The sequence below is a fragment of the Rattus rattus genome, chromosome 4 (assembly GCF_011064425.1).
Source record: "Rattus rattus isolate New Zealand chromosome 4, Rrattus_CSIRO_v1, whole genome shotgun sequence".
Lineage (NCBI taxonomy): Eukaryota > Metazoa > Chordata > Mammalia > Rodentia > Muridae > Rattus > Rattus rattus.
The window spans coordinates 19,113,460-19,138,450 of record NC_046157.1 but is presented as its reverse complement, the minus strand read 5'-3'; the positions used below and the strand labels follow the sequence as shown (position 1 = coordinate 19,138,450).

At 45.2% G+C, this 24,991-nt stretch overlaps 1 protein-coding gene across 1 annotated transcript in view; it reads left to right on the top strand.

Annotated features, from left to right (window-relative positions):
* Kalrn (kalirin RhoGEF kinase) overlaps positions 1 to 24,991 on the top strand; it is a 537,823-nt gene that overhangs the window by 170,375 nt on the left and 342,457 nt on the right. Inside the window, 1 exon segment of the mRNA XM_032900150.1 lies at positions 10,727 to 10,849. Coding sequence (XP_032756041.1) covers positions 10,727 to 10,849 — 123 coding nt within the window.

Below are 24,991 nucleotides of genomic sequence, written 5' to 3'. Positions count from 1 at the left end.
GCACCCCTCCAGACAGAGCCGGGCTGCAGGGCAGCTGTCAAGAACAGGGTGTGATTTTAGCATGAGGTTTTGCAGCCCGGGTTTCTCTAATCAGTAAGCAACGGCTTTCTGTGCTGTGGGCTCACTCGGTCTGAGCCAAGAGAGTGGGAAGGAGCTGGCATGCATTTGGAATCTGCTGTGCACCACACTGTGTCCAGCTCCTTCTGCACGTCACCATCTTTATCTGCTTTGCTCCAGACATTCCAGAGTTTGTGAAAAGGAAGTGGGGGGTGGGGGAAGGAATCGGGGAAGTGGAGGCAGAGACTGAGTTGGTGAGAAGTCTAAACGACATTAACTGCTTTTATATTCAAGGTTGAGATTAGCTTAGAGCCCCCAGGTCAGAGGCCAAGCAAAGCTGATAGCATCCTGCTCCAATCAGTCGCTCCCGCTTGCTAGTGAAGTCCCAGTACCTTGCCTTGCACATCTGCCCATTGGGGACCTTGTTTTAACTTCCTGGGCCTTTGTTCAAGTGATCACGATAGACTCTCACTTCTTTTAGAGCCAAAAACTAGAATCCCAGGAGACGTGAAGGACATTTTTCTTCCTTCAGTGCTCATGGCAAACCTGCACCCGAGGCAGGCCCATTCCATCTTGAGAATAAAAGCACAGGAGTTAGAAGAACACACTTCCTTCATTCTGACTTGTTAAGCAAAGACTGGGACAAAATGGATTGGAAGAAGTTAAGAAAGGAATGTCACCTCTATTTTTAACACTCACCAAGACCATTGTCATCTCTCTGGAGATGTGGCTCATGGGTACAGAGCTTGTTCAGTCCTGCAGTGCCATATCAGGACCATTGCTGTCAAACTCCTGTCTCACTGTCCCATAGTCTGGAAAATACCAGTGGGCACGAGCTGAGGGAAACGGGAAACTTTCACTGTGTGCCCTCCTCTCTCAGGGACCATCAGTCTACGGCTGCTTGTTGATGGCGGGGTTGAGTCTAATAGGAATTCCTTTATTGCTGACACACCACAGTCTACATAAGTTGTCAAATAAAGATGCAAACCCATCAGAATCTCTCCTTCTGACTAAATCTCAAGGGCAGGGCCGAGGAACCTGTAGATTTTAAGAAAACCTTTCAGGTGGTTCTCAATTAAGACTATTTGATGAACTATTAAGGCAGACACTAAAGAACTTTAGGTAAAACGTTTGTCAGGAGTGACTTCTGGAGTCAAAGTGGGCATTAGGAGAAATTGAGACTTGGATTTAGAAGGAAGGCAGTAGCCTGGAGATTGGGGGTTGCAGCGTTTTTCGGTAGAGAACGATGCAGGAAACAGTGTGGAAGGAGGACCTGAGTGGTGCAATACGTGTGTGTGTGTGTGTGTGTGAAAACACTGACTAGGAAGGATGCTTGGTGTGGGAACACTGAGAGCAGTGTTTGCAGAATAAGCCTGGTGCTTATTCTGTCATAGAGACAGAATGGAGTCAGAGAGATCAGATGGTAATTGCGATAATTCAGGCAGGAGAGGCTGCGGTGTGAGTAACAGAAGCATTCGAACTAAAAGGCCTGGAATGGGACCTTGAGAGGAATGGGTGTTTGAGAGGACGATATGGCAGTTTGACAAGTGGGCAGGATGTCAGGGGGACATTTCTGCTGAATCCACAGGTGCCTTGTATTCGTAGGGACTCTACAGATATCCCGTGATTTCTGCATGTACTTAGAAGATACCGTAACCGTGGTTTAAATGTATGGATTTCGGCATCAGACAAAGCTAGATCAGAGTTTTTAATGTGCTAGCTTAGCCACATGACCTCAACACGAATCTCTCTGAATCCGTTCCTTCACTTAGAAAGAGGGCGGCTGCTGGCAGTTGTCACCTCTCTGAGCTGTTACAGGGATTGAGATCATGTATATAAATCCCACCTAGTGGCTCCAGGCACATAGTAATCCTTGCCAGTTATCCAGGACGTCACAGAGAGAGGGTGTCGGGGACCAGGAACTGCATGGGATGTCAGTTCAGATGGACATTAGATTCTGAATCGATCATCATCACTTCTAAGCTGTGTGATCTTAGGCAGTTACTGCACTTCCTACAGTCATTTCGGACCTGCGGGAAGTTGATTCAGGAACCTCTGAGGATACCCCAATCTGAGGATGTTAAATTCCTTGTGACAAATAACATAATATTGATATGTCACCTACAAACACCTTCCAGGATACTTTAAGTTGTCTGTAGACTTCTTAGGATACCTAACACAGTGGAGATACACGTGTGTGTGTGTGTGTGTGTGTGTGTGTGTGTGTGTGTGTGTGTGTGTGTGTGTGTGTGTAATCACAGTTAATAAGTCCCCAAATTCAAAATCCTCAAATATGAAAAACTGACAATACTGAGCTCTTACCATGTTAAAACACAACTTACAGTGCCTTTTGTAACAACATTAATATGGGATTTGTTTGGGACAAACAGCACAAGTCCAGTCTTTACACTGTCATAGTGAAGGTTTGAGCAACACAAGACACAAAAGGGAGCAGCGTGGGAAGTGGAAGGCAAGTGTGGAGACATCCGTGGACGAGGTTTCCGAGATTAGGATGTTTCCGCCATTTCCAGCATGCTGAGACTAGGTGATAAAAGGAAGTTCAAGTGAAAGCGGACCCTGGTTTCTACAAAATCATCTGCTATTGGGTGCCAGGAAAGAAGGGGGAAGCTAGACAGATCTGCAGGCAGATGGTCTGAGGCTGAAAAGCATCTGGCTAAGAGGGCCAGGTAGTGTCAGGAAAACATAAAACAAAACCACATCATTCTCCATGAGAATAAACTGGCAACACAGACTTGGGAAGGAGGGGCACCTGACTCTCTTCTTGTGGGTACAGACTCAAGCAAGCAGTAAGCAGACCCCATTTCAAGAACTCATGGAGGAAGCAGACGGAGGAAAAACAGCAGTAGAGGCAGAGCACGGGTCTGAGACCTTGGGAGAAGGAAGCACAGGGTGAGACGGTTGGCTGGAAACTACAGCACCAAAGTGAGAGTAGCAACATGAACTGAACCTCTGCCCTCTCCTGTTACTGAGGTGTGCACCTCCAGATCAATTAATTAAGTCCTTTGAGCCTTAGTCTTCTATTCTGTAAAATGGCTATGAGGATACTGGAGATTAATAATGGGAAGACCATTGGGCCATCACTGGGAGGATTAAGTATATTACTATGTGTAAAATATTTAGGACAATATTCAGCATGCAGAGTACTTAAAAAGTAGTAAGTGTTGGGATTTTCGTTGCTAGCATTAGTGTCATTACTGTTAGGTGGAAAATTTGGAAGTGAGTAAGAGGGCGGAGAGCCAGAAGATGAGGAGGAGGTACAGTGCTGTCATCGTCTGGCTTTGACAGTGCAGGCTGACAACTGCAGGTATCTGAGTCTTTTCTAAACATTCGGACTGAGACATTGAGGGGCAGTGTTTGGCATTGATCGGCTGAGAAAGATAGAAGACGAGAACCGTAGCTTGCCACCAGGCAATCATTTCAGGAGCCCAGCCCAACCACCCAGCTCAGGTACAAAGAGAGAGTATCTACCTTGACAACTGCAAACACAAGTGCGCTTACCAGCTCGGTGTCCCTAAGGGAACCTGTGCATCTTGTAACACTTGACACAGCTGACAAGGTCCCTGCAAAGAACAATGTTTCCTTGCAAAAGTCACCACATTCAAGGAAGCCCGAGGTTCGGTGTCCACATTAACACACGTGTAGGTTTTTTTTGTAGTCACTCCCAATCCTGGTGCAGCTTTCCAGTCAGGGAGCATCTTTGTGTTTCGCCAAGATTTGATAACATGCTGGTTTGAAGCATCTTTATTTGTTGTCATGGAAACGGGATCTAGATGCTAACTGGAGGTTAGATTACTATGCAGAAGAAGGGAAGAGTTTTTCTCACAGTGGACATTTATTTGTGTTCTAGAGAAGCCAGGACTATTCACATTGTGAACAGCAGTTGGACCTGGGTTTAAGGAATTTGTGTGGAAGGTGAAGGAAATGTACTGTGGGGCCAACAGTGTGTCCACAGACACAAACTGATTGGCGACACTGGTATCCTAGCTGGTTAATGAGCAAACAGAGATGGTGCCTCCTAGATGGTCAGCTGGGCTCCCCTCCCTGGAGCAAACAGGGCTTCTGTCGATGAGAAAAGCAGTTTCCTTTAAAAAGAAAGGTATAAACATCTGTGGGCAGATATGCCACCAGCAGAACGGAAAACAGGCACAGCTAAGGACACCTTCTCTCCTTCAGTAGACGTTTATCACCACGACAGCCTGTCAGGCTGTGTCTCTGCCTTCATTAAAATCACTGAAACGATGGTCTCTTCAGAGACCCCCCCTGCCACGCCCCCACCCCTACACACAGTCTGATGGACTGAATAAATGAATCAGTACAGGAGAGGCGACTGGCTACAGTAGAAGTTCTTGAAACCTAGAAACTAGGTTCACATTTTGGGATCCTTAATATTCTCTCTTCCCTGTTTGCTTCCCTCCCTCCCTCTTCTTCCCCCTCCTCTTCCTCTTCCTCCTCCTCCTTTTTAGGAAATCAGAAGTTTAATCTAGGAGAGTAGATAATTAAAAACCAGGGTTGAAGTTGAAGGGTCCTAAGAACCCTAGGCAAGAACACACACACACACACACACACACACACACACACACACACACACACACACACGGGGAGTGGGTGTTGCTCTGTTCATACAAGAACATGTGTCCCAGGGCAGTCAGAGTTTCTGTGAAAGCACAAATGTGAAGTCAGGAGATTTGCTTGGTTCCCAGGTGCATGTGTGTGCGTGTGAGTGTGTGTGTAGCAGGGGAAGGGGGTGTGGGGTCTTTCATCTTCTTTCTGAGATCCCTCTGCCAATTTTAGAATCACGTCCATGGCTCATGCTCAGAAAGCACATATTGAGCTACTTCTAGATCCAGGATAAACTAATTCGAAAAGGGATTAGAGGGAAAAATGGCTTTTTAATAGGCATCTCTTGTGAGTAGGGGGTAGGGGGAATCCTGTTACAAACCAAAGGGAAACAGTTTCTAGTAGTAGCTGAGAGGGTAGGGAAGAAGGAGCATGGATGCTTGCTTGCAGAGAGGCAGAGAGGCAGATGAGGACCAAGGTCTTGCTTTAATATGCTATCTCTGTGGTCAGGCCATTGCAAGGCAATAAATAGGAAGGCACCAGAGTTCCAGGTATATTGATGGAGGGGCTCTGAGCCTTTTGTAGGCAGACACACCCACAGGGTCCCTGTGTGAGTAAAGGCTGGTACCTCTGGACTGCTCTTTGAAGAGGCCTGTGGTTGTTCTAGTAGTGTGTCTCAGGCGAGCGGGTCGTGGTGTTTTGCGTGCATGTGAACCACAGGTGTGAGTGAGTCCCACCAGCCCATGGTGGGTTTGCAGCATGAACTTTCTGTTTTACATCCGTACCTTTTACCTATTGATTTGCTTTAAATGGGAGTAGGCTAGAACATACTCATTATATGGATTTAAAAAATGTCCATATGTGTACAGCCTTCAATAAAGCCTCTTCTAACCCCTTGTTTTAATTGAGTGCCCCGGTAGCCTAAGACTTAAAAAGCATAAATTAGTATTCTTATTTTACAGATAAAAACTGAGGTTCAGATCCCTGATACAGCTTGGCAGAGTTCAGCCAGCAGCCTGTAGTGATTTGCATTTTTCTGCTCTTTGTGTTTTAACACGAGGTTTTATTTTATAATTGGCTGGAGACCTTGTTTCCCTGGGCCTAACAAGATTTACCTGCAGGAGGCTGTTGAACCTCGCAGGGCACAGCTTTTACGGACGAAGCGCGGCAGGGAAGCAGGGCACAGCCCCGCATGTACTAGGACACATGTGTCCTGCCAAAGGAAACCCACCGATGTTTTTTTTTTTGGTTTTTTGGTTTTTTTTGTCCATTTACTTAATCAGCTCATCAAGGCTGAGCATGAGTATCTTGTTTGCAATGTGGTCTATAATTAGAGAGTGTACGACACCGACAACAGTCAGGTGGTTTGAAAGTTAGAAGATGATGTCAGTGGCTTTTGCTAAATGTAGGAAAATAAACACGAGATTTTTACTTAATATCCCTGCTCTATGAAATAGTTATGCTTCATTAAAAACAGAACAGAGCAATAATAACCGTTTAGCTACCCCATCTTTTTAAAAAAATGGAAAGTCTTGTGTTTATTTTTTTCCTAATTTGCATATAAATAGATTCCTTTAATGTTGACTATTTATGAAGAACCAGATTTGTGTATTTTTACTTAAGTTAGCTAGCATAAAAAATTACTTAGCTTAGTTAAAACAAAACAGAGAAAAAAGCCTTGAGTAGCTTACATAGAACATCTTTCTTAGCAAGACAGAGAAAACTATGTTCTGTTCAGACAGAGCTGTAATGGAATTATTTAGACACGACCATCCTCTGGAAGGATGGCTGTCGTTGTTACATTAGACTTTGTGGAAGGTAACTTTGTAATTTCTTAAAAGCACCCAAAGCTACAGTAGGTATATTTTCTTCTCCTTTACATCTTTTGGTCGCTCCAGCTCAAGGCTCTTCCAGATGCTAAATTCAAACGGATCAAATTATAAATGGTGTTCTCTTGAGATTGGGGGTGTTTAGAAACGTTGTTCTTCTCTGGACATTAACAATCCTAGACTATGGCCAACTGTCATCCTCCCTCTCTCCTGCTCCTTCCCTCCCTTCCCATCCCACCTCCTTCCTTAATTCTTTCCAGCATTTATGGAGAGGAATACTGTTTGACCAGCTATCCCTGGGCATCTGTGATCCTTCCCGATGGTGCAGCCTAGAGGAGGTAGCTGGGTATAGACACACAGGCGGCCCCATGCATTTTGCCTTGGCTGAGGCATCATGGCTCTCAGAGCCCGGCTGACACTCGGGGCAATGGAGCAGGGAGTAGAATAATGATTTCTAGAATTTGGGCTTCATTTCTCTGAGCATGCTCTGTTGTTGCCTGATGGCAATAGCCATGTGATACTGTTTGGGGTCACAATAAGGTGATACACACGATTGGACATTTCATGGTGAACGTGAGAGCACCTGAGAAACGTCATGGCAGCGACTAAGGAGCCGAGCTTCGCTGGCTATAAAACAAGGCCAGTTTTCTTGCGGCATCCCTTAATTCAGTCACTAGAAATAGGAGCTATAGCAACGGACAGACATACCTTCAAAGTCAGGAGACTCCATGGAGCTAATTTTTGTTTTGAATAGAAAGAGAATGCTTTTTATGGGTTTCAAAAATGTGCCGTTTGTCATCCAGGGTGCTTGCCCCCATTCTAGGGGATACTAGTCCTTGCAAATCAGAATATGCACTGTGTTATAGATCAGAATGTATGACAGTATGTACTGTTTAATAAGGTCTCGTATAATACATGTGTAAAATATATTTATAATACAATGTGTAAATATAATAATGTACACTACTATTTAATGTGTTAGTATTTAATATGATATAATTAAAATATAATGGATATAAATATTTCGATCAAAAACTTTACAAAGTTTGAAAAGAACATGTATTAGCATGAGACCATCTAGTGCCCAGACCAGGTCTTCTCTGTCTTCCCAGGACATGTGTTACTTCTTCGAAGCAGTTTCTCCAGAACAAGATAAACTTTGTCAGGGCGCCTCACTACCAGGAAGCCGTTCATCCGCAGAACATGAGTTTGGGGATGGCATGGGTGCCAGTCTGTGAGGAACTGGTCTAGTGGGGCATGCAGCTGCTGTAGCAATCTCTGTCTTACCTCTTACACTTCACTCTGCTTCCTGCCTCCCTTGGCCTGCGTCCAGCTCGGCTCTCTCTGAAACCCAGCAAGGACCTGGTGCCCAGCAATCTAATCATTGTGGCACATACCTCCTCTGCCTGTTTCGTATACAGCTAAATGGTTATTCAACAGAAAGTACAAGGTCACTGCTGGGCTGCTGAGATAGCCAAGGGGGACACTGTCATCAGAAGTCCCAAGGGCTTCTGGCATTTCAGATTTTCATTAACTTTATTGATTCTTTTATAAATAAGGAAGGAGGAGGAGAAATTATTTTGAAATAAGGTTTGGAGGAAGAAGTTTTAAGGTAAAAAATTTAGAGAATAGGAATCTTCTAAATGCCAGCACTTTTCTTCTTTTCCCCCTCCTTCTTAGTGGTAACTTGGGGGAGGCCTGGCCAGCTGCCTGCAGTCTGGGGCTCGCTAAGGCTGATGGACTCAGAACAGTGTACTCAACACAGATATCTGCTCAGCCTGTTAGGGAGCCTGCAGCCTGAAATGAACCCTCTGCTACTTAAGTAGTTCCGGTGGGAGAGTCTCCAGACCGTAGGCTAATGTTCTTGTGTTCGGCATGAGTTGTTATAGCCCTGATGTCTCTCTCTAGGCCCTCAGTCACATGAATCTAGCGGCCCATAGGACATGCTTGGCTTAAATTCCCCTAAGCCTCTCCAATGCAGGACTATTTCTGCACACCCTCAGTTTCTTATCCCCATCCTTCAGTGTCCCCATGGTGATTCTTGGGATTGCAGAAACCCGTATGCCAGGGCTGGTCTCCCCAGCTCTCACTCACCCTCTCTTTCCAAGTGATAATGAGCCTTTGGGAGGTCCTGTCCAAAGGGGGCTCTCAAACCTGCCTGATTCTCTTGCCTCTTTTGCTGCTCCAGGCCCTCACCTATACCTGGATTAGTGTGCCACACACTCCCCACAATATTCCCCCTGGCTCTCCTAGTCCATATCCCAAACTTCTACCACAGCTCATTCATACTTTATAGGACCCACACATACACCCACATCCTGCTGTCAGCATGTGGCCCACATCCTTCATGGTCACTCTGTGTATCTGCCTCCTCAGCTGCATGGCCACTCTGTGCACCTGCCTCCTCAGCTGCATGGCCACTCTGTGCACCTGCCTCCTCAGCTGCATGGCCACTCTGTGCACCTGCCTCCTCAGCTGTATGTGGTCAAAGCAGGCACAGCAAGCAGCACTGAGTTGCTTTCAGCACCTGTGACATATTGAGCTGCCCCAATCTCCACCCTGTGTCACCATTCTCTCTTTGTCTGGTCACTCAGGCTGCTGGTCTTCAGCTATCTGGTTCCTAAGTCAAGGCTTAACATAGGCTCTCCTTTTCTGGGGAGTGTAGTGTTCTTTGTCCCCTGTTAGTTGCTCAGAAGAGCCTCTATCATATTTATAGACCTTTAGTGTTGTGATTTAAGTTATACACACACACACATACACACACACACACCACATACGTTCACACACACACCATAAATACACACACCATACACGTACACACATACGTTCACACACACACACACACACACACCATATACATATACACATACATTCACACACACCATATACATACACACATACAAACATACACACACACAAAAGAAACAATAATAATTATCGAAAAAGCGTTCATGAGTTTGAGAGGATGCTGGGGGACGTGGAGGGAGTTGGAGGAAAGAGAGGAATTTTAATGATGAAAACGTGTTTTACTCGGTATGGAATTCTCTAAGCAAACAGAATCTGATCCACATCAGCTTTTACACTTCATAAAAGCCACCTAATTTCAAGAACCACCTTTTCAACATTTTTGACCCTATGTCACCTTGGGCATGGCAGGCATCCCATGCACACTGGTTAGACTTAACTGGAAAAGCAAGCTTAGTTTTCTCTGTAAGGAGAAGAGAGCACGGAAAAGCCAGAGCAGCTCTCATACCCTGTCTCAGCTTATCTGGTCCTCTCACCACCACCACCACCCACCCCCACCCCCCCCCCACACACACACACACACACACACACACACACACACACACACACACACACACACACACACACACACGGCCTGAGAAGAGTGGCCTTCTTCACTGGTGTGGCCACACCCTGCCTGGCTGTCTCACCTGAGTGTTCTGGACAGCAAACTACAAACCCTAACTTAGAGTGGACTGAGTAATAGAGGGGGAGAGTCTCACCTCAGGAGAAGTCCAGAGAGAAGATGGAACTCAGGCCCAGCTCAGTCGGGGCTTTGGCCGTTTGCTGCAGCCACCTTGACTCCACCCTTTGCTTTTATTGGCATGTGGTGGATGGCTACAGCAGGCAGAATTGGTGACACGCAAGACGGTATCAGAGGAAGAGACACCGTGCCTAAAGAAGTGCTCCCCGGCAGTTTCTCACAAACGTCCCCACTTTCTTTATTGCATCGTCTACATCATATTCTCATTTCTGAGACAGACTGAGTGCTTGGGAGGGAACATGCACTGGTTCTTAGATCTGGCATCCTAAAGAGCTAGGAACTTCCTGGAACTGTGGCTCTGGTGAGTCTCCTTCTGTGTGGGGACTTCCAGGAGAAGTCATGGCTACTTGAATGAGTGGACTAGGCCTCCTGGCTTGCTCTCTCAGTACCGGTCCTCAAAGCATTCTAAAGACTTTACAAAGGGCCAGTAGCTACCTTGGGATAATAACCACCACCCTCCTATCCCACTTCTCGCCCTCGTGGTCTCTTTTCCCTAGGCTCTATAGAGAGACGGAAGCTTCCTGTGAATTTTTATGCCAAAGAAATGAGGATTCTCCTGTAAACTCAGCCTGTAGCCTACCCTGACTCCAGGGAGATGGCAGCTTCTCCTTGGGAAACAGCTAGAGGGCTTTATTCTTCTCTGTAGCTTTGAATGCTTTGTTCTGCTTGACCTATGACCTTTCTCGTCACTTTGTCCCCTTCTTCTCCCTTCTAGATGTTCGACTGGATAAGCCACAACAAGGAGTTATTTCTTCAGAGCCACACAGAGATCGGAGTCAGCTACCAGCATGCACTAGACCTCCAGACACAGCACAATCACTTTGCCATGAACTCCATGGTGAGTGGAAAGGTCGTTCTCAGTGTGCCTCTGGGACAGGACAAGAAAGGGCCAGCCGGGACAAAGGAAGAGGAGGAGCACACGAATTAGAATAGGGAGCACTGACCACTCAAATCCTTTACCAGTGCACTTTCCAATACGGGGACCTGTGCAGGGCGCTGGGCCAGCCAGCTGTTCCTACAGCAGATCTCCACTCCACTTTATACCATGAAAGGAATGTGCATTGGGGTTGTAGGGAGCAATAGCTCAGACAAGGCTGAAAGGCCAGAGAGTCACCAGTTCCACTTCACTGACTTCGCTGACATTTTTTTGATCCCCAGCATGTGTGAGTCACTGAGCAGGGATAGAGAAGGGCTTAAAGCTATGTTGTATGGGAAAGTGTTGAATGACTTGTGACTGCTCACGGTGGGAGGGAGAACCTATGGGACGCATGATTGTTGCCTTCAGATAGTTGAGTGCTAAGTTGGAGAGAAGGGGGAAGAATTGTTTTATGTTGTTCTAGAAGGCAGAAGGTTCCAGACGACGGCAGTCTGTGGAGTCCGGCAGTGTGACTGACAGGGAGGGGAGGGACACAGGAGGGAGCATACATGATGGGAGTGTTCGGGTGGGCTTGAAGTTAGGGGAGACCATTTACTCTCAACGTGGCCACAGGGAATTTACCTCAATGTTTTAGCTTCTTCATCTGTGACATATAAATCGTAACTATCCTAGAAGTTTGCTCAGGGAATCAACAAGTTAATGGTAAAGAAGTTGGAACTGTGTCTGGCCCATGGTAGGTCATCAGTAAATGCAGGTATCATGGTAGACTTGGGAGTCTAGAGTGGGTGGCACGTGATCACTCAGACACCAGCTTTGGGGATGCTATGCTTTCTGTGTCAACGCTCCAAGGCTTCCTTTTGAAATCTTTTTGTCCTTAAACCTTCTTACATTCCAAACACATGGAGCCTACGAATGCACCCACCAAAGACACTGGTTTGTTTTTTTTTGTTTGTTTGTTTGTTTTTACTTCTTCCTTCTGGCTCTGTTGGTCCAAAGACACAGCTCCACCATCTTCCCTGAAAGAAACAAAGGGTATTCTTCACCTTTGCAGCTTTGCCCCTGAGAGTGGGAGACAAATGGGAATCTGGAAGATGGTGGGGTAAGGAAGAAAATTCCATGGTCAACAAATCAACGGAATTGTTTTAAATGTGCCTCATACGGGACCCAACACGATGAAGAAGAAATGATTCTATCCTGTGGTCGTTCATTGTCCACACACAGAGCTGAAACTCGGTCTCAGTGTCATCTGATGTACATTGCCAGATACGCTAAGTTAACCCAGGACATTAAACTCTAAGCAGCTGAAAGCCAGCTCTAAGTAGGCTCATCGCAGGTACCAGTGACAGAGTTAGAGCAGCCACCATCTCAGATGCTGCCAGACACTGGCCTGACAAAGTGTGAGACCAAACACAGCAGGCTCTAAGAAGTGACGTGTCCATTGGTCAGTTTCCAGGCACATTTCCGTGGTCAGTATCAACCTCAGTCCCCATCTACAACTTTAAGGGGACAGGGTCATGTTGCTCCACTGCAGGCTGATTGGGAACAGTCGTAACAGGTGTAGGGAGCCACCCCAGGCTGTTAACCAGAGAAGGACACTGTAAGGTTTGCACGGGGAGATCATTAACCACAGAAAACAGGATTGCGAAGCCACGTAGGAAAACCAACATGGTCCTGTGATGACGCTGGGCCACAACCCAGTCTTGTGTACTCATCTAAATGTAGCTACCCCTCCCCTCCCAACTATAATTATTTCTTATCCCAGACTCAGTCCCACAGGAACAAAGTAATTGATCACAGGTGATTAGACTGTGAAGTCAAATCTAGTCAAGTTTGATTATCTGTGTGCCTTGTGGAGTTTCCCCTGGAGACAGTTACAGATTCTGTGTCAGAATTTTCACATCACCCAACTGCCTGGCCCCGAAGGCAGTCAGGCTCATTTTAATAAGCAGCAAAGGCAAACATAATTAGGGAGGTAAGGCTGCCACCAAGCCCCTTGAACCATGCGTTAAGAGCTAGACAGAGAGTGCCTTTGGCTGTGAATTATCTGCATTACTGCTCTCCCCAGTTTCCGTGGGTAACTATGAGTTAACGGCACACTGAAAACCTTTACGGTGACAAATCTACTGTGGAAGTCATTTTCAGGACAAAAACAAGGAAGGAAATACTGAGGAGAGCGTCTTCTGAACCTGGAAGGGGGAAGATTTAATACCAATAGCCAATTAGTGTGAAGCAATCCATCCACAGCCTCCCTTAGCTCCTCAGTGACGGAGCCAGCAGCAAGCAGCAGCAAGACCAGACGTCTGTAGCCTGATTAGGCTGGCTCTCCTCTCGGGCTGCTGAGGAAGGGAAGGGAAATCCCAGGATTGTTTGGTCAAATTGCATGGACACCCGTGCTTCATAAATGCAGCTCAGTGCCCTTGTTTTCTGGGAAGTTTACGGGCTTGTTATTAAAAGGAGCTTCCTACAAAGAGGGCTGGCATCGTTTCAAACAGGTGAATGGAGAGAATTACAGGCGCTTTCCCTGGCCTCGGTGATAAATGATGCTGCCAAGAAACAGATGAATGCCAGCAGCTACTCACGACTCCAGCCAATGACTTCAGGAATGATCAGTTCTTCAGGGAGAGTGGAGGAAAGGGGCAGGGATATGAATGGTTCTGCAAATTCATTGAGGCATTTCAGTCTCTGTTCTCTCTCTCTCTCTCTCTCTCTCTCTCTCTCTCTCTCTCTCTCTCTCTCTCTCTCTCCCTCCTCTCCCTCTCTCTGTCTGTCTGTCTGTCTCTCTCACACACACACACATACACACACACAACACACACAACACACACAACACACACATACACACACACATATATAAATAGTTTTGTAGTATACATCCGGCTGCAGTTGAGTTCTTCACTGTTTAATCTTGTTTTACAACAGAACTAGACCCATGGTTCTTAATTTGGGGAGGGTCATAGAGCCCTATCGTATAAAAGCTATGGGCTCTCTCTGCAGAGGAATATATATACAGATGTTTTAAAATAGTTTTAAGAGAAACAATGCAGTGCTAAATCTTGATGATCAACCTCCCCAATTTTAGAACTCTAGAACTTGATAACTTCTTTTATTAAGTCACAGAACAAGTAACTGAGAGTCAGGTGTTGTGCCAGATGCTGGGGTTGTAGCAATGAACACACATACAGAGTCATATTCCATAGAATTCATAAGAGAGACAGATGTTAAATGTATAACTTCATCAATAAATCCGTAATTACAAACCAACAGTCTCAAGTCGCAGAGCAAGGGTTGCTGGGACAATGGGAAGAGGCTGGATTCAGAGGAGGAGGGGACCAGGTGCCCTTGTCATTAGCAATCAGCATTGGCTTGACAAGCTCACTCATGCTCATCATGCATAACGTGAAGTGAGGAATGTACATTAAGTCTTCAGTATATGAAATTGTATGAAGTCATCAGCTCATAAGTTACCCATTTATGTTTTTCCCCGTGCCCACTGTTTACATACTGTTTAAATATGTAATTCTAGCTAAGGTGACAGTTACTGAATATATTAGCTTTCTAGGAATGTTGTAGCAAATACCACAACTAGTGTGTCTTGGACATCAGAAATGAAGGAAAAACAAAGCCTAGGGCTGCAGCTCTGTGCTAGAGCACTTCATAGCATGTATGTTCCAGGTCCAGGATTCTTCCCCCAGCAACATCATCACAAACAAACAAAGAGACCCGAAATGTATTACCTTGCAGTCTGGCAGCATGGACCCAGACCCACAGGCCAGCAAGATTGGGTTCTCCTGAGCCTCTCTCAGTGCCTTGGTAAAAGATGGTGCCTTCCTTCGTATGCCCTCACACAGTGTTTGCTCTGAGAGTGCACACACCTCTGGTGTGTCTGTGTCCTGATGTCTTGGTTTTAGGAGACACGGTTGGATTGGTCAGGGCCGCACACTAATACCTGCATTTTAAATTAACTACTTCCTGTGCTACCCTTTCCCTAAATGTGAACACATTCTGAGATGCTAGGGCGTAGGGTTTCAACATGGGGATGTGGATTCAGTTCAGGACATAATACAGAAATCACTGTAAGTGCTGGGAAGAAAGTCAAACTTCCTCGGTTTTATTTATGACTTGTTACCAATGAAGGGCACCAATTAAGCACCCTGAGAAAGGTGCTCCGCTCAGTATATACATCAACAAATCTGGAAGGAAAAGACTGAAACTCTTTAATCTTTAGGGTTTTTTTTTTCTCACAACGTGATTTTTTTCAGTTCCCACAGTGGAATTCTAGTCTTCTGATCAATAATAATGATGACTGACTTACTAAACCCAGTAGGAAAATATCCTCTGGTTGCCTGGTTCCCTACAGTGCCTCAGGTTTTCTGAGCTCTCTGAGGTCTTTCTCTTTCTTAATTTTGCCTTCTGTTGGCAAATTCTCTATCCCCTGAGTGTGGCCTTCGCTGCTGGGAACGAGAGTAGTTGGAAGTAAGTCAGAGTTTAGTCTAGGGTAACTGGAAGTAAGTCAGAGTCCAGTCTACACAGAACAATCTTGTAGTTTCCATGTAAAGTTCACTCTTCATGTGACAGGCCCTAGCTCACAGGAGCGTGTGCAAACCTAATTCAGCCTTGTTTACACTTTAAACTAGCTAGCTCTTTGGGGGAAGAAATGAGTTTCTAATGGCTCCTGTCTGGAGCTTTTAAAATACAGAATGGTATTCATTTTCTGTTCTTATGATGATCGGGAGGGCTCACAGTAGCAATGACGCTATGCTGTGATGGTAGATGTGCACATGAGCAGTGGGGGCCTCTCTGCCATCACATGTTTTATATTCAATGCTATTCATTCATTCTGTAGAGGCAACATGCTGCATTTGATGGTGTGCAAAATCAAGCCACTTGCAAAAAGTTTGTGGTGGTCTCTCTGTTCTGAGGGGAAGTTACAAATGACAACTCCCTAGGGGAAGCCACAACTGCTGCACGAGATAAGAGATTCTAGGCAAGTGACCTCTTCACTCCGACATGTTGCTGTGTGTTACGCTGTCATTATTGATTGGGGAGGCCTCAAAGCAGGGTTCTACTCCACTTCCTGTAGTAGTAGAATTTCTAGATTCAGGTGGAAATACACAAACACACACACACACACACACACACACACACACACACATACATACACACACACATACATACACACACACCCACACACATACATACACACATGTCTGCTAATGCATGGACACATATTTATACCCTAGTGTCAGTGGGAATAGCAAACCACCCACGTTTATTGTCCTAGAGGATGAGGAAAGGGAAGAGAGGGATGAAGAGAAGGAAAGAAGGAATGCTGTATGCATTTTTAAAAATTAGTATCATGTGGAAAGTTTGGTAAAAATGCATAATTCTCCTCTTTTTCCTTCTTCTCTTGTCCTGGAAAATCACAGTCTCTGGCAGTGAGTCCCTGGGAATATGTATTTTTAACAATTTCCCCAAATAATTTATAGTCCCATTACGGTGAGAAAGCTCTTTTTTTTTTTTTTTTTTTTTTCTTTTTTTTTTTGAGTTGGGACCCGACCCAGGGCCTTGCGCTTCCTAGGTAGCGCTCTACCACTGAGCTAAATCCCAGCCCGGTGAGAAAGCTCTTATTCCGTAGCCTTTACATGTATAGTAGTTGTTCCCCCAAACAAAATATCTGAAGGCCCAAGAGAAGCCTTCCAATGTGATAACCCGAGGAGCTCTATGGACCTGCTCACTCCACCTTGAAACTAGAGAAAATTGTTTTAAAACACTAGTTAAAGTCTCTGGAGATCATTTGAAATTCCTGCAAAAAATAAGAAACATAAAAAGTAAATAAACAAACAAAAAATGAAAAAAACTCAAAATCATGGATTTTGAGTCAGGGACCCCCTCTCTCCTTTACCTTCCCAGTTCAGCGGGATAAAAACCACTCCATACTGCTTGCGACCAGGACTTTAGGTCCTCTGTCCTCCAGCTCCTAGCTGAAGGACTGCGTTCCCACGTAGGACATTTCTATTCCTGCCCCAAGCTGCCTGTTTTGAGGTTTGAGTATGAATGAGTATAGCCTAAAGGTGTGGAGTTATTCTTCAAAACCCTCACCCGGGGAACAGCGGCTGTACCATGAGAACAATGCTGTGAGAATATTAAGGGCGCCCCTTGGTGGGTGAGACAAGGCATGAAGATTTGAGGTTACTCACCCCATACCCCTGAGAAGTTAGCTCCTGAAGTGGAGGTTCCACCAAGGAAAGCACGGCCCCTCCAACCCAATGAATGGCTTGGAGATTTGATTGAGGGTAAAAATGTACTGTACAAACCCGAGTCGCAAATCTTTCCCCAGAGGAACTGACTTTATCTATAACAGAGATTACAGATGTTTAAGGCAATCGAGCTTTTAAAAGTGCCCTTGGGAGAATCTTGTAAAAGGCAGGGATTGGAGATGTAGATTAAACTTTAGACCTGATAGTGTAGCAAAGAAAATTGGGAAAGAAAAATCACAAAGGAAGTTCTTTATGCTAAAAGCAACTGTCCTGATTTGTCCACCATAACAGACAGCACTGGTAAAAATTAATTATGTAACTATAAAGGGCGATGCACAAATTCACTCTCTTCCTGTCTCTTCACTGATTTTAAAAACAGTTGTATAAAATAATATGTATATATATTGTTGGGCCTATAACAGAAATTAATAAACTAGCACACACTAAGGAGATAGGTGGGTAAAATTCCATACTGTCCAAGGAAACATCTCCAGTAGTAACCGGAATCCTCAGTAGCAAATGAAAACTTGTAGAAATGGTAACTCAGATGCTAATAAACACAAGCTATGACATATATTAACTCTCCTTTTCTATCTCAGTCTTAATAGGCATGCGATTATAAAAAAAAGTGGTAATTATGGCAATGTAGTATTGAGTTTGAATCATTTATGAATATAATATATACAGGAACAATGCCACAATGCATAGGGAAAGGGAATAAAGCTCTCTCCGGGAGAAATGTTTCCACGGTCACTGAATTAAATACCATACATCAGAAGCTGATTCTGCTAATATATATTCCTCAGATAAGGAAGATAAGTTAAAAATAGTAAAAGTCAGTCAGTGCTGATACTGGAATGCTACATTCGAAAGTATTCTATTAGTACAGAAGTGTGGGGGGAGCAGTGATGTAGGAAGAAATGTGTGACAGATGGAGAAAAGCAGACAGCAAATATAGGTTCAACTGTGTCAACCATGACCCCAGGAGCTAGTGTGATGGCTCGATAGAATGCTTGCTGGATCAACATGAAGACCTGGGGTTGGATCTTCAGCACCTTGTAAAAAGCTGGGCATTTTGGTGTGCAAAAGTAATTCCAGCACTGAGAAAACAGACAGGTGCCTTACTGGAACTCCCTGACTGGCCAGGGTGATCACTAAATTGGTGATCTCTAGTGTTTTCTGGTGGTTCAGTAAAAGATCCTATGTAAAAATTAGATGGAGAACTATGTTTATAGCAGCTTTATTTATAATAGCCAGAAGCTGGAAAGAACCCAGATGCCCTTCAACAGAGGAATGGATACAGAAAATGTGGTACATCTACACAATGGAGTACTACTCAGTTATCAAAAACAATGCCTTTATGAAATTCATAGACAAATGGTTGGAACTGGAAAATATCATCCTGAGTGAGGTAACCCAATCACAGAAAAACACACCTGGTATGCACTCACTGATAAGTGGATATTAGCCCAAAAGCTCGAATTACCCAAGATGCAATGCACTGACCACATGAAACTCAAGAAGGATGACCAAAATGTGGATGCTTTACTCCTTCTTAAAAAGGGGAACAAAAATATCCATAGCAGGGTATAGGGAGGCAAAGTTTAGAGCAGAGGCTGAAGGAACGGCCAGTCAGAGCCTGCCCCACATGTGGCCCATATATATACAGCCACCAAATCTAGATAAGATTGATGAAGGTAGAAAATGCATGCTGAAAGGGACTGGATATAGATCTCTCCTGAGAGACACATCCAGAGCATGTCCAATACAGAGGTCAATGCTAGCAACAAACCACTGAACTGAGAACAGGACCCCCTTGGGGGGAATTAGAGGAAGTATTGAAAGAGTTGAAGGAGCTTGCAGCCCCATAAGAATAACAATGCCAACCAACCAGAGCTTCCAGGGACTAAACCACTACCGAAAGACTATACATGGACTGACCCAGGGCTCCAACTGCATATGTGGCAGAGAATAGCCTTGTTGGGGCACCAGGGGAAGGAATTCCTTGGTCCTGCCAAGGTTGGATCCCCAGTGTAGGGGATTGTGGGGGGATATAAGAGAGGGTGAATGGGGAGGGGAACACCTTTATAGAATGGGAGGGGGAGGGGTTAGGGGGCTGATGGACAGGAAACCAGGAAAGCGAATAACATTTGAAATGTAAATAAGAAATACCCAATTTTTTTAAAAAAAGTGAAAAAAAACTGAAAAAAATTAGGTGGAGAGAAACTAAGGAGGACGTGCAATGTTGACCTTTGACCTGCACACACATGTGCTTATACAGTAACTTACACATGTGCACACACATGAATAGCTATACTCAAACAACATATACACACACAAAAATAATGTCACTGAAGGTGAGAGAAGTAAACAGAGGTGTGGATCGTGAGGTTTCAGAAAGCCAGCGCCTAAATGGGTGGTTCCCACAGGAGATACACTTGAGAATCAAAGACACACAGTGGTTGAATATTTCAAGGATGGAAAAACGCCAAGCCATCATCCAGAGTAATGCAGGTTTGCGTCCAGACACCCACCCCCTTGTGGAATCCCTGGCTGAATATATGTTGTAGGCCCAACAACAAAACCTGTGTTCAGGAATCCCTGGTCTTGGCGGCCTTTAAAGTTCACATGGCCTGAGCTTCCTTTTGCAATTCTGATCCTAAGGACGGAAACAGAGCCACTCCTGCATGCTCCTTGCTGACAGGAGGAAGGGGGATCAGTGTTTCTGGGGATTATATCTTAGGTCGGAGAACCTGAGATGGCCAAGCACCAAGTGCCGTGCCAGTCAACCTGTTCTTATCGGTCATGTTCAACAGGATGCAATGTTTGTATTTCTACAAACAGCTTCGTGGGTGGAATTTCCCTTTTCTGGCCACTCAGTAGGAGGAATAGAATTTATTTTCTGGCCGACCCTGGACCCATTTATGACCTTCGGGCTTGGCACCATTGTCAGTATTTCACTAGACCGTGGAGAAGAGCAGAACAGAGCATGCTCAGAACTCAGCTATGGGGAGGTGGGTGCCTGCATGTAAGGCTACAGGCCTCTACTCTTACTCTTCACCCTGATACCTGAGAGCTTTTAAAAGCATGCTGTATTTGGCTCCTGTCGCCCTAGAGTGTGGTTTAACTGTACAGAGTGAACCCTAGGAAGTCTCTTCAAGATTGGAATTGACTGGAGATTGGACAATCCGATGTGAAGAAATGAAGTCAACCGGCATGAGCCCTGCACTGAGCTCTACAGCTGATCATTGTTACCTAGGAGGGATGTTTGGAGAATGAAGACTCCCCTACCCAGTGTCAAGCACCTGCCTGTCTTCGCCCCTTCTTTCTTGGTCCCCACCAATGCTTCTGATGCCCCTTTGCCTTTGTGCACTGTCCCCAGTCAGCTCTGTTTGGAGGGGAAGCACCAGAGTCCTTAGGCTTAGGAAGAACATCTCAACATCATTCCAGCACATTGCACTGGCTCAGACACCGCTGCTCAGCCATTGGCCCAGGCTGATTCCAGGAAGTTTCTCTGAGCTAATGCCGAGGGCTTGGGTGACAGTTTAACCTCTGACCCAGTGTTCTGTGTTGATTGACACCTCCTCTAGGTCCTAGATTGTCCCTCTGCCTTACTACTGCTTCTCTGCTCAAAGCTCTGGCACCCCTGGTTTCACTGCTAGCTGTTGTTCTGCAGGGACTTTCTAGTTTCCTGGTTTTGCCCTTGGCTGTTTGTGTGGTCTCTCTGTCTTCTCCCAAGCCTCCCTCAGCTTACCTACACATGCCGGTCTACATAACTTCCTGTTCAGGCCCAGATCTGCAGATGCCAGGAGGTGCATTTGTGTGAAATCCAGTCAGCGCTGACACATGCCCCTGGGTTGGTGTCTCCTGGAGTTGAATGAAAGGCATGAAATGGCCCATGAAACCTGGGGTCTCAGCGAAAGGCCTTACCCTGCAAAGCACGACACGCGTGGGAAGTGTCAGAGGTAACAAGCAGCAGTGATATTCATGGTCATCCCGGCCACTGACGGCACTGACCATGAGCCAAGTGATGGCCGGAGACTGATCAAAGGCACAGCAAAATGTTTGAAAGTCGGATATTTACAAGGTGTGAGAGCCCAGGACCAAGTGGACTGATTGGAGAGAACAGTAAAAGACAGAGGTCAGAGTTCGTGGCCCAGCTGAAGGGCTAGAGTAAGAAAGAACAAAAGGATTTCCTTCAGCAGATTCCTTTGACACAAAACACTCATCTCAGACTATCACCGGAGTCGCCTTGTCCCTGTCTCTTGTCACTACTTAAGCCGCCATCAGATTCTGCATCTCTCCTTCACAACCTGCTCATCTGCTGTAGGTAACCTGGTTACCTGCTGTTTCTTTTGTTTTTTTTGCTGTGGTCTTTGCTCCACTGTTCCCTCTACCAGGGGTCTCTCTTTCTAGATAACCACATTTCCCTCTCTTACTCCCCCTTGAGACAAGCCAAGGTACTGCTGCTGCCCTGCCCTGGCTCTCTGTCTTTTGTAGCATTTCCTGTCCCCTTATGCTCTGTCTTTTCCCAGACTTATTTTACGTGGCACCAAAAGACATTCTCATCAGCTTACTCTCTGGTGTTCCTAGTGGCACGCAAGACCCATGGGCATAAGAATTTTGCATCTTGGTTCTTCCATGTGCCAAGCCTTGATAGCTGGATGGATGGGTGGATGGATGGATGGATGCATGGTGCATGGATGGACGGATGCATGGTGCAATGGACAGACCAACAGACATAATAAATATATAAAAAATAAAGTTAAAATTTGAATAATAAAGCAAGATACTGACCAAAGGGATCTTGAAATCCTGGACTTCTTGTGTTCTGTGTAGACAAATTCCTGTTTGTAGCCCTGGGTTTCCTGGTAGATAGTGTTGTTCCAAGAAGGAAGAGGCTAGAAGTCCACCTGCCAGGCCTCCTTGCCCATTGTAGAAAGGGACTAATCTGCGAATTCCAGAGCTAGTCAAGAGTACGACAGATAGTCTTCCAAGATGGGGACACTTAATTCTCTGTCCAGAGGCCACGTTTCCTCGGGATGTGATTCACAATACCTTTGGAAGAAATGGCACTTCACCATGTCCCATCGCCAGTAGCAAACATTCTCAGTCAGCCTGATTCTTTCACATTCAGGACAAAGTCAAACATCCTGGCCAAGACAAGCCAGGTCACAGGGTGCCAACTGCAGCTGTGTTTCCTTTCTCGTGTAGCCTTAGGCAAGGCATTCACATTCCTCACTACCTCCTCTGTAGCCTGAGGATAAGGGCAGGCCCTTTGCTGGGAATTTTGTGAGGGGAAAATGTGGTTTTGCTTTCAGACACACACTTAAGGTGGTGTTGTGCTTGGCAACTATCCACCTATTCTTGTTGTCAGGTCAGAAATGCTCTAAGAAATTACCTTTGTTTCAGACAGCTCCTTGGAGTTGCCAAGCGTGGGACTTCTCAGGCATTCAGGTGCATCCCTGTCACCTGAGGCAAGCATGTTCAAGTGCTGGTTTGACACAGGAGGTCAGCAGGGGCCGACCCACTCAGCTACTGCTGCCCAAGACCATGCTCTAGCTAAGCCCTGTCCAAGAAGGCCAAGGGTTAGATGGAATAATGAGGAATGCATTTACCTGAAGTTTCAGCTTCTGGTAAGCATTGAAGCATTAAAGACGGCCTAAAATTACCACATGCCACGGAAGGGCTGTGTTGTTCCTAATCACGTTCTCTGCTGGTGTCCTCGAGTCTAATGCCAGCGGTAGCTGACTTTTTATTCTTGCAGTGACATTGTCTATCTCTCAATCCATTTGTCATGTGCCCATCTTTCTATCTACATTCACACACACACACACACACACACACACACACACACTTACCTCCATGGAGGCTTCTCTCTCTGTGCCAAGAAAGGGGAAGGGCATTTCTCTTTTCCTTCAGCCTGCTGTGGGTTTCTGTGGCCCTCTGACATATGGCCAGGCAATTGTTTTCACGGCTGTTTAATGGTTTGTGAAGCAGTTGCTGGAGAAAACATCTCTCCAACAAGCCAGGCCAGAGGGGCAAAAGGATTTGTGGGCCAATGTTATCTTTGCTGAGCACTAGGCTGTTCCTACTCTTTCCTCTCTGTAGCCAGCAGTGACAGATGGCTTCCACCTGGACGGACCTACTGTTTAGCCAACCCAGAGCAGATAGCCATCCATCAGCTTTCCCATTGGCCCCCTAGAGGGCAGCCTGTGGTTAGTGAGGGAGCAGGGTTAGAGGTTTTGCTTAGAGCTCATTGCTTCCCGTAGCTGCTGCATTGTGGCTCCAAGCGTCATCAATCGCTACTCCAGATGTTACAGCCCCGATGTCCATATGTTCTGAGGTGGGATCAGCAGGTTTACATGGTAATGTTAAACTAATTAATCATAAACTGATGCTTTAGGACCCAAAGTGGGCATGGAATTACAAAGATATCAATGCTACACATTAAGCTAAGGAGAGAGGAAAGGCTAGCTAAGCTTCGATACGGTCTCTATTTTCTTACCAATACTGGGCATTATTGTGAGAAAATCTCCAAATAGCTTCCCATAGCACTCTTTAAGTAACAAGATTAAAAATGTAAGTTGCCGGACACAAGAAAAAAAGTAGCAATAAGAAAGGGGGTTATCGGAGTGGAGACTGAAGCTCTGGTTCTGTCTCACTTGTTCTCTTTGTGACGCTGAACTCGCCATTCAACTGATTTAATGAACATTAAGCAAACCTAAGTGAAATCAAGATGTATCGATGTTCTGTTTTTACTTTCTAAGTATAAAATAATATTGCTACATGAACTTAGCTTCTGAAAAGCTTCTAATAAGGTGGGTTTCCATTCCTCATAACAGTAGTCATTAAAACCCTCCTTGTTTCATTATTTGCGAATTGACTCTACTTTTTTGAAAAAAATTAAAGCTTTACTGAACTCAAAAAGATGGGAAAATATGAGAAGTTTTAATGTTGACTATATACAGCCTGGCCGGATAAATAGTTAAATAAACTTAATTTTAATTGAAAATACAAAATTTGTTAAGAATCAAACATATCCCCCAGTTACCCAAAGTATTCAAAGTGGAAAAGAAACTTCAAATAATTTTTGCTCTTCAATAAGAATGGGAGCTGGAGTGTGACTCAGTTGCTCAAGGCCTTGCCTACTGTGTGCAGAGGCTGGCTTCAGTCCGCAGCCCTGATAACAAAAGGAAGCTGGATAGAAGTAGGAGGCTGGGCATAAACTCCACAGCCTTGTAGCCCATGGAGAGGGGATATGGTTTTAACTGGATGGAAAGAGAATCTCCTCCATTTATATTTAAGGACACAATTATTCCTGCTAATTAATGCATATGTTCTCTAATTAGGAATATATTTAAATCAGCTTTTATATGCCTAAGAGAATTAACAGGAGAAGAGAGTCCTAAGAGCTACCAACCATCGTGTGTAGCGACTACAGAACGTCAGCTAACAGCGCTCAGTTGTGTATGTGTGTCCCTGGTGTGCACAGTGCTTTTGTCAATCGATGCAATACTATTTTTCTTAAGTTTTTAACATTTGATTTTTGACCTAAATGGTTTTCTGAGCATGTTGGCCCTTGACCAGTCATTGGTCTTGGTTCCCCATGTAGCTTTGGATTTGGGAGTCAAGGGCTCTAGGACTTGTCAAAAGGATCGAGTCCCAGTGGTATTGGGCAGACAGGCCATGACTTTATATCCATATGTGACCATGAAAATGCAATGGTTCCATTAACTGGTATGGGATTAAGAGTCATGCCTGGGACTTGTTCTCTGCAGAGGTGAAACATCTGTGTGATGACTTTCTGCTACCTCTGGAGGTAAAGTCACACCATGCCTAGAGC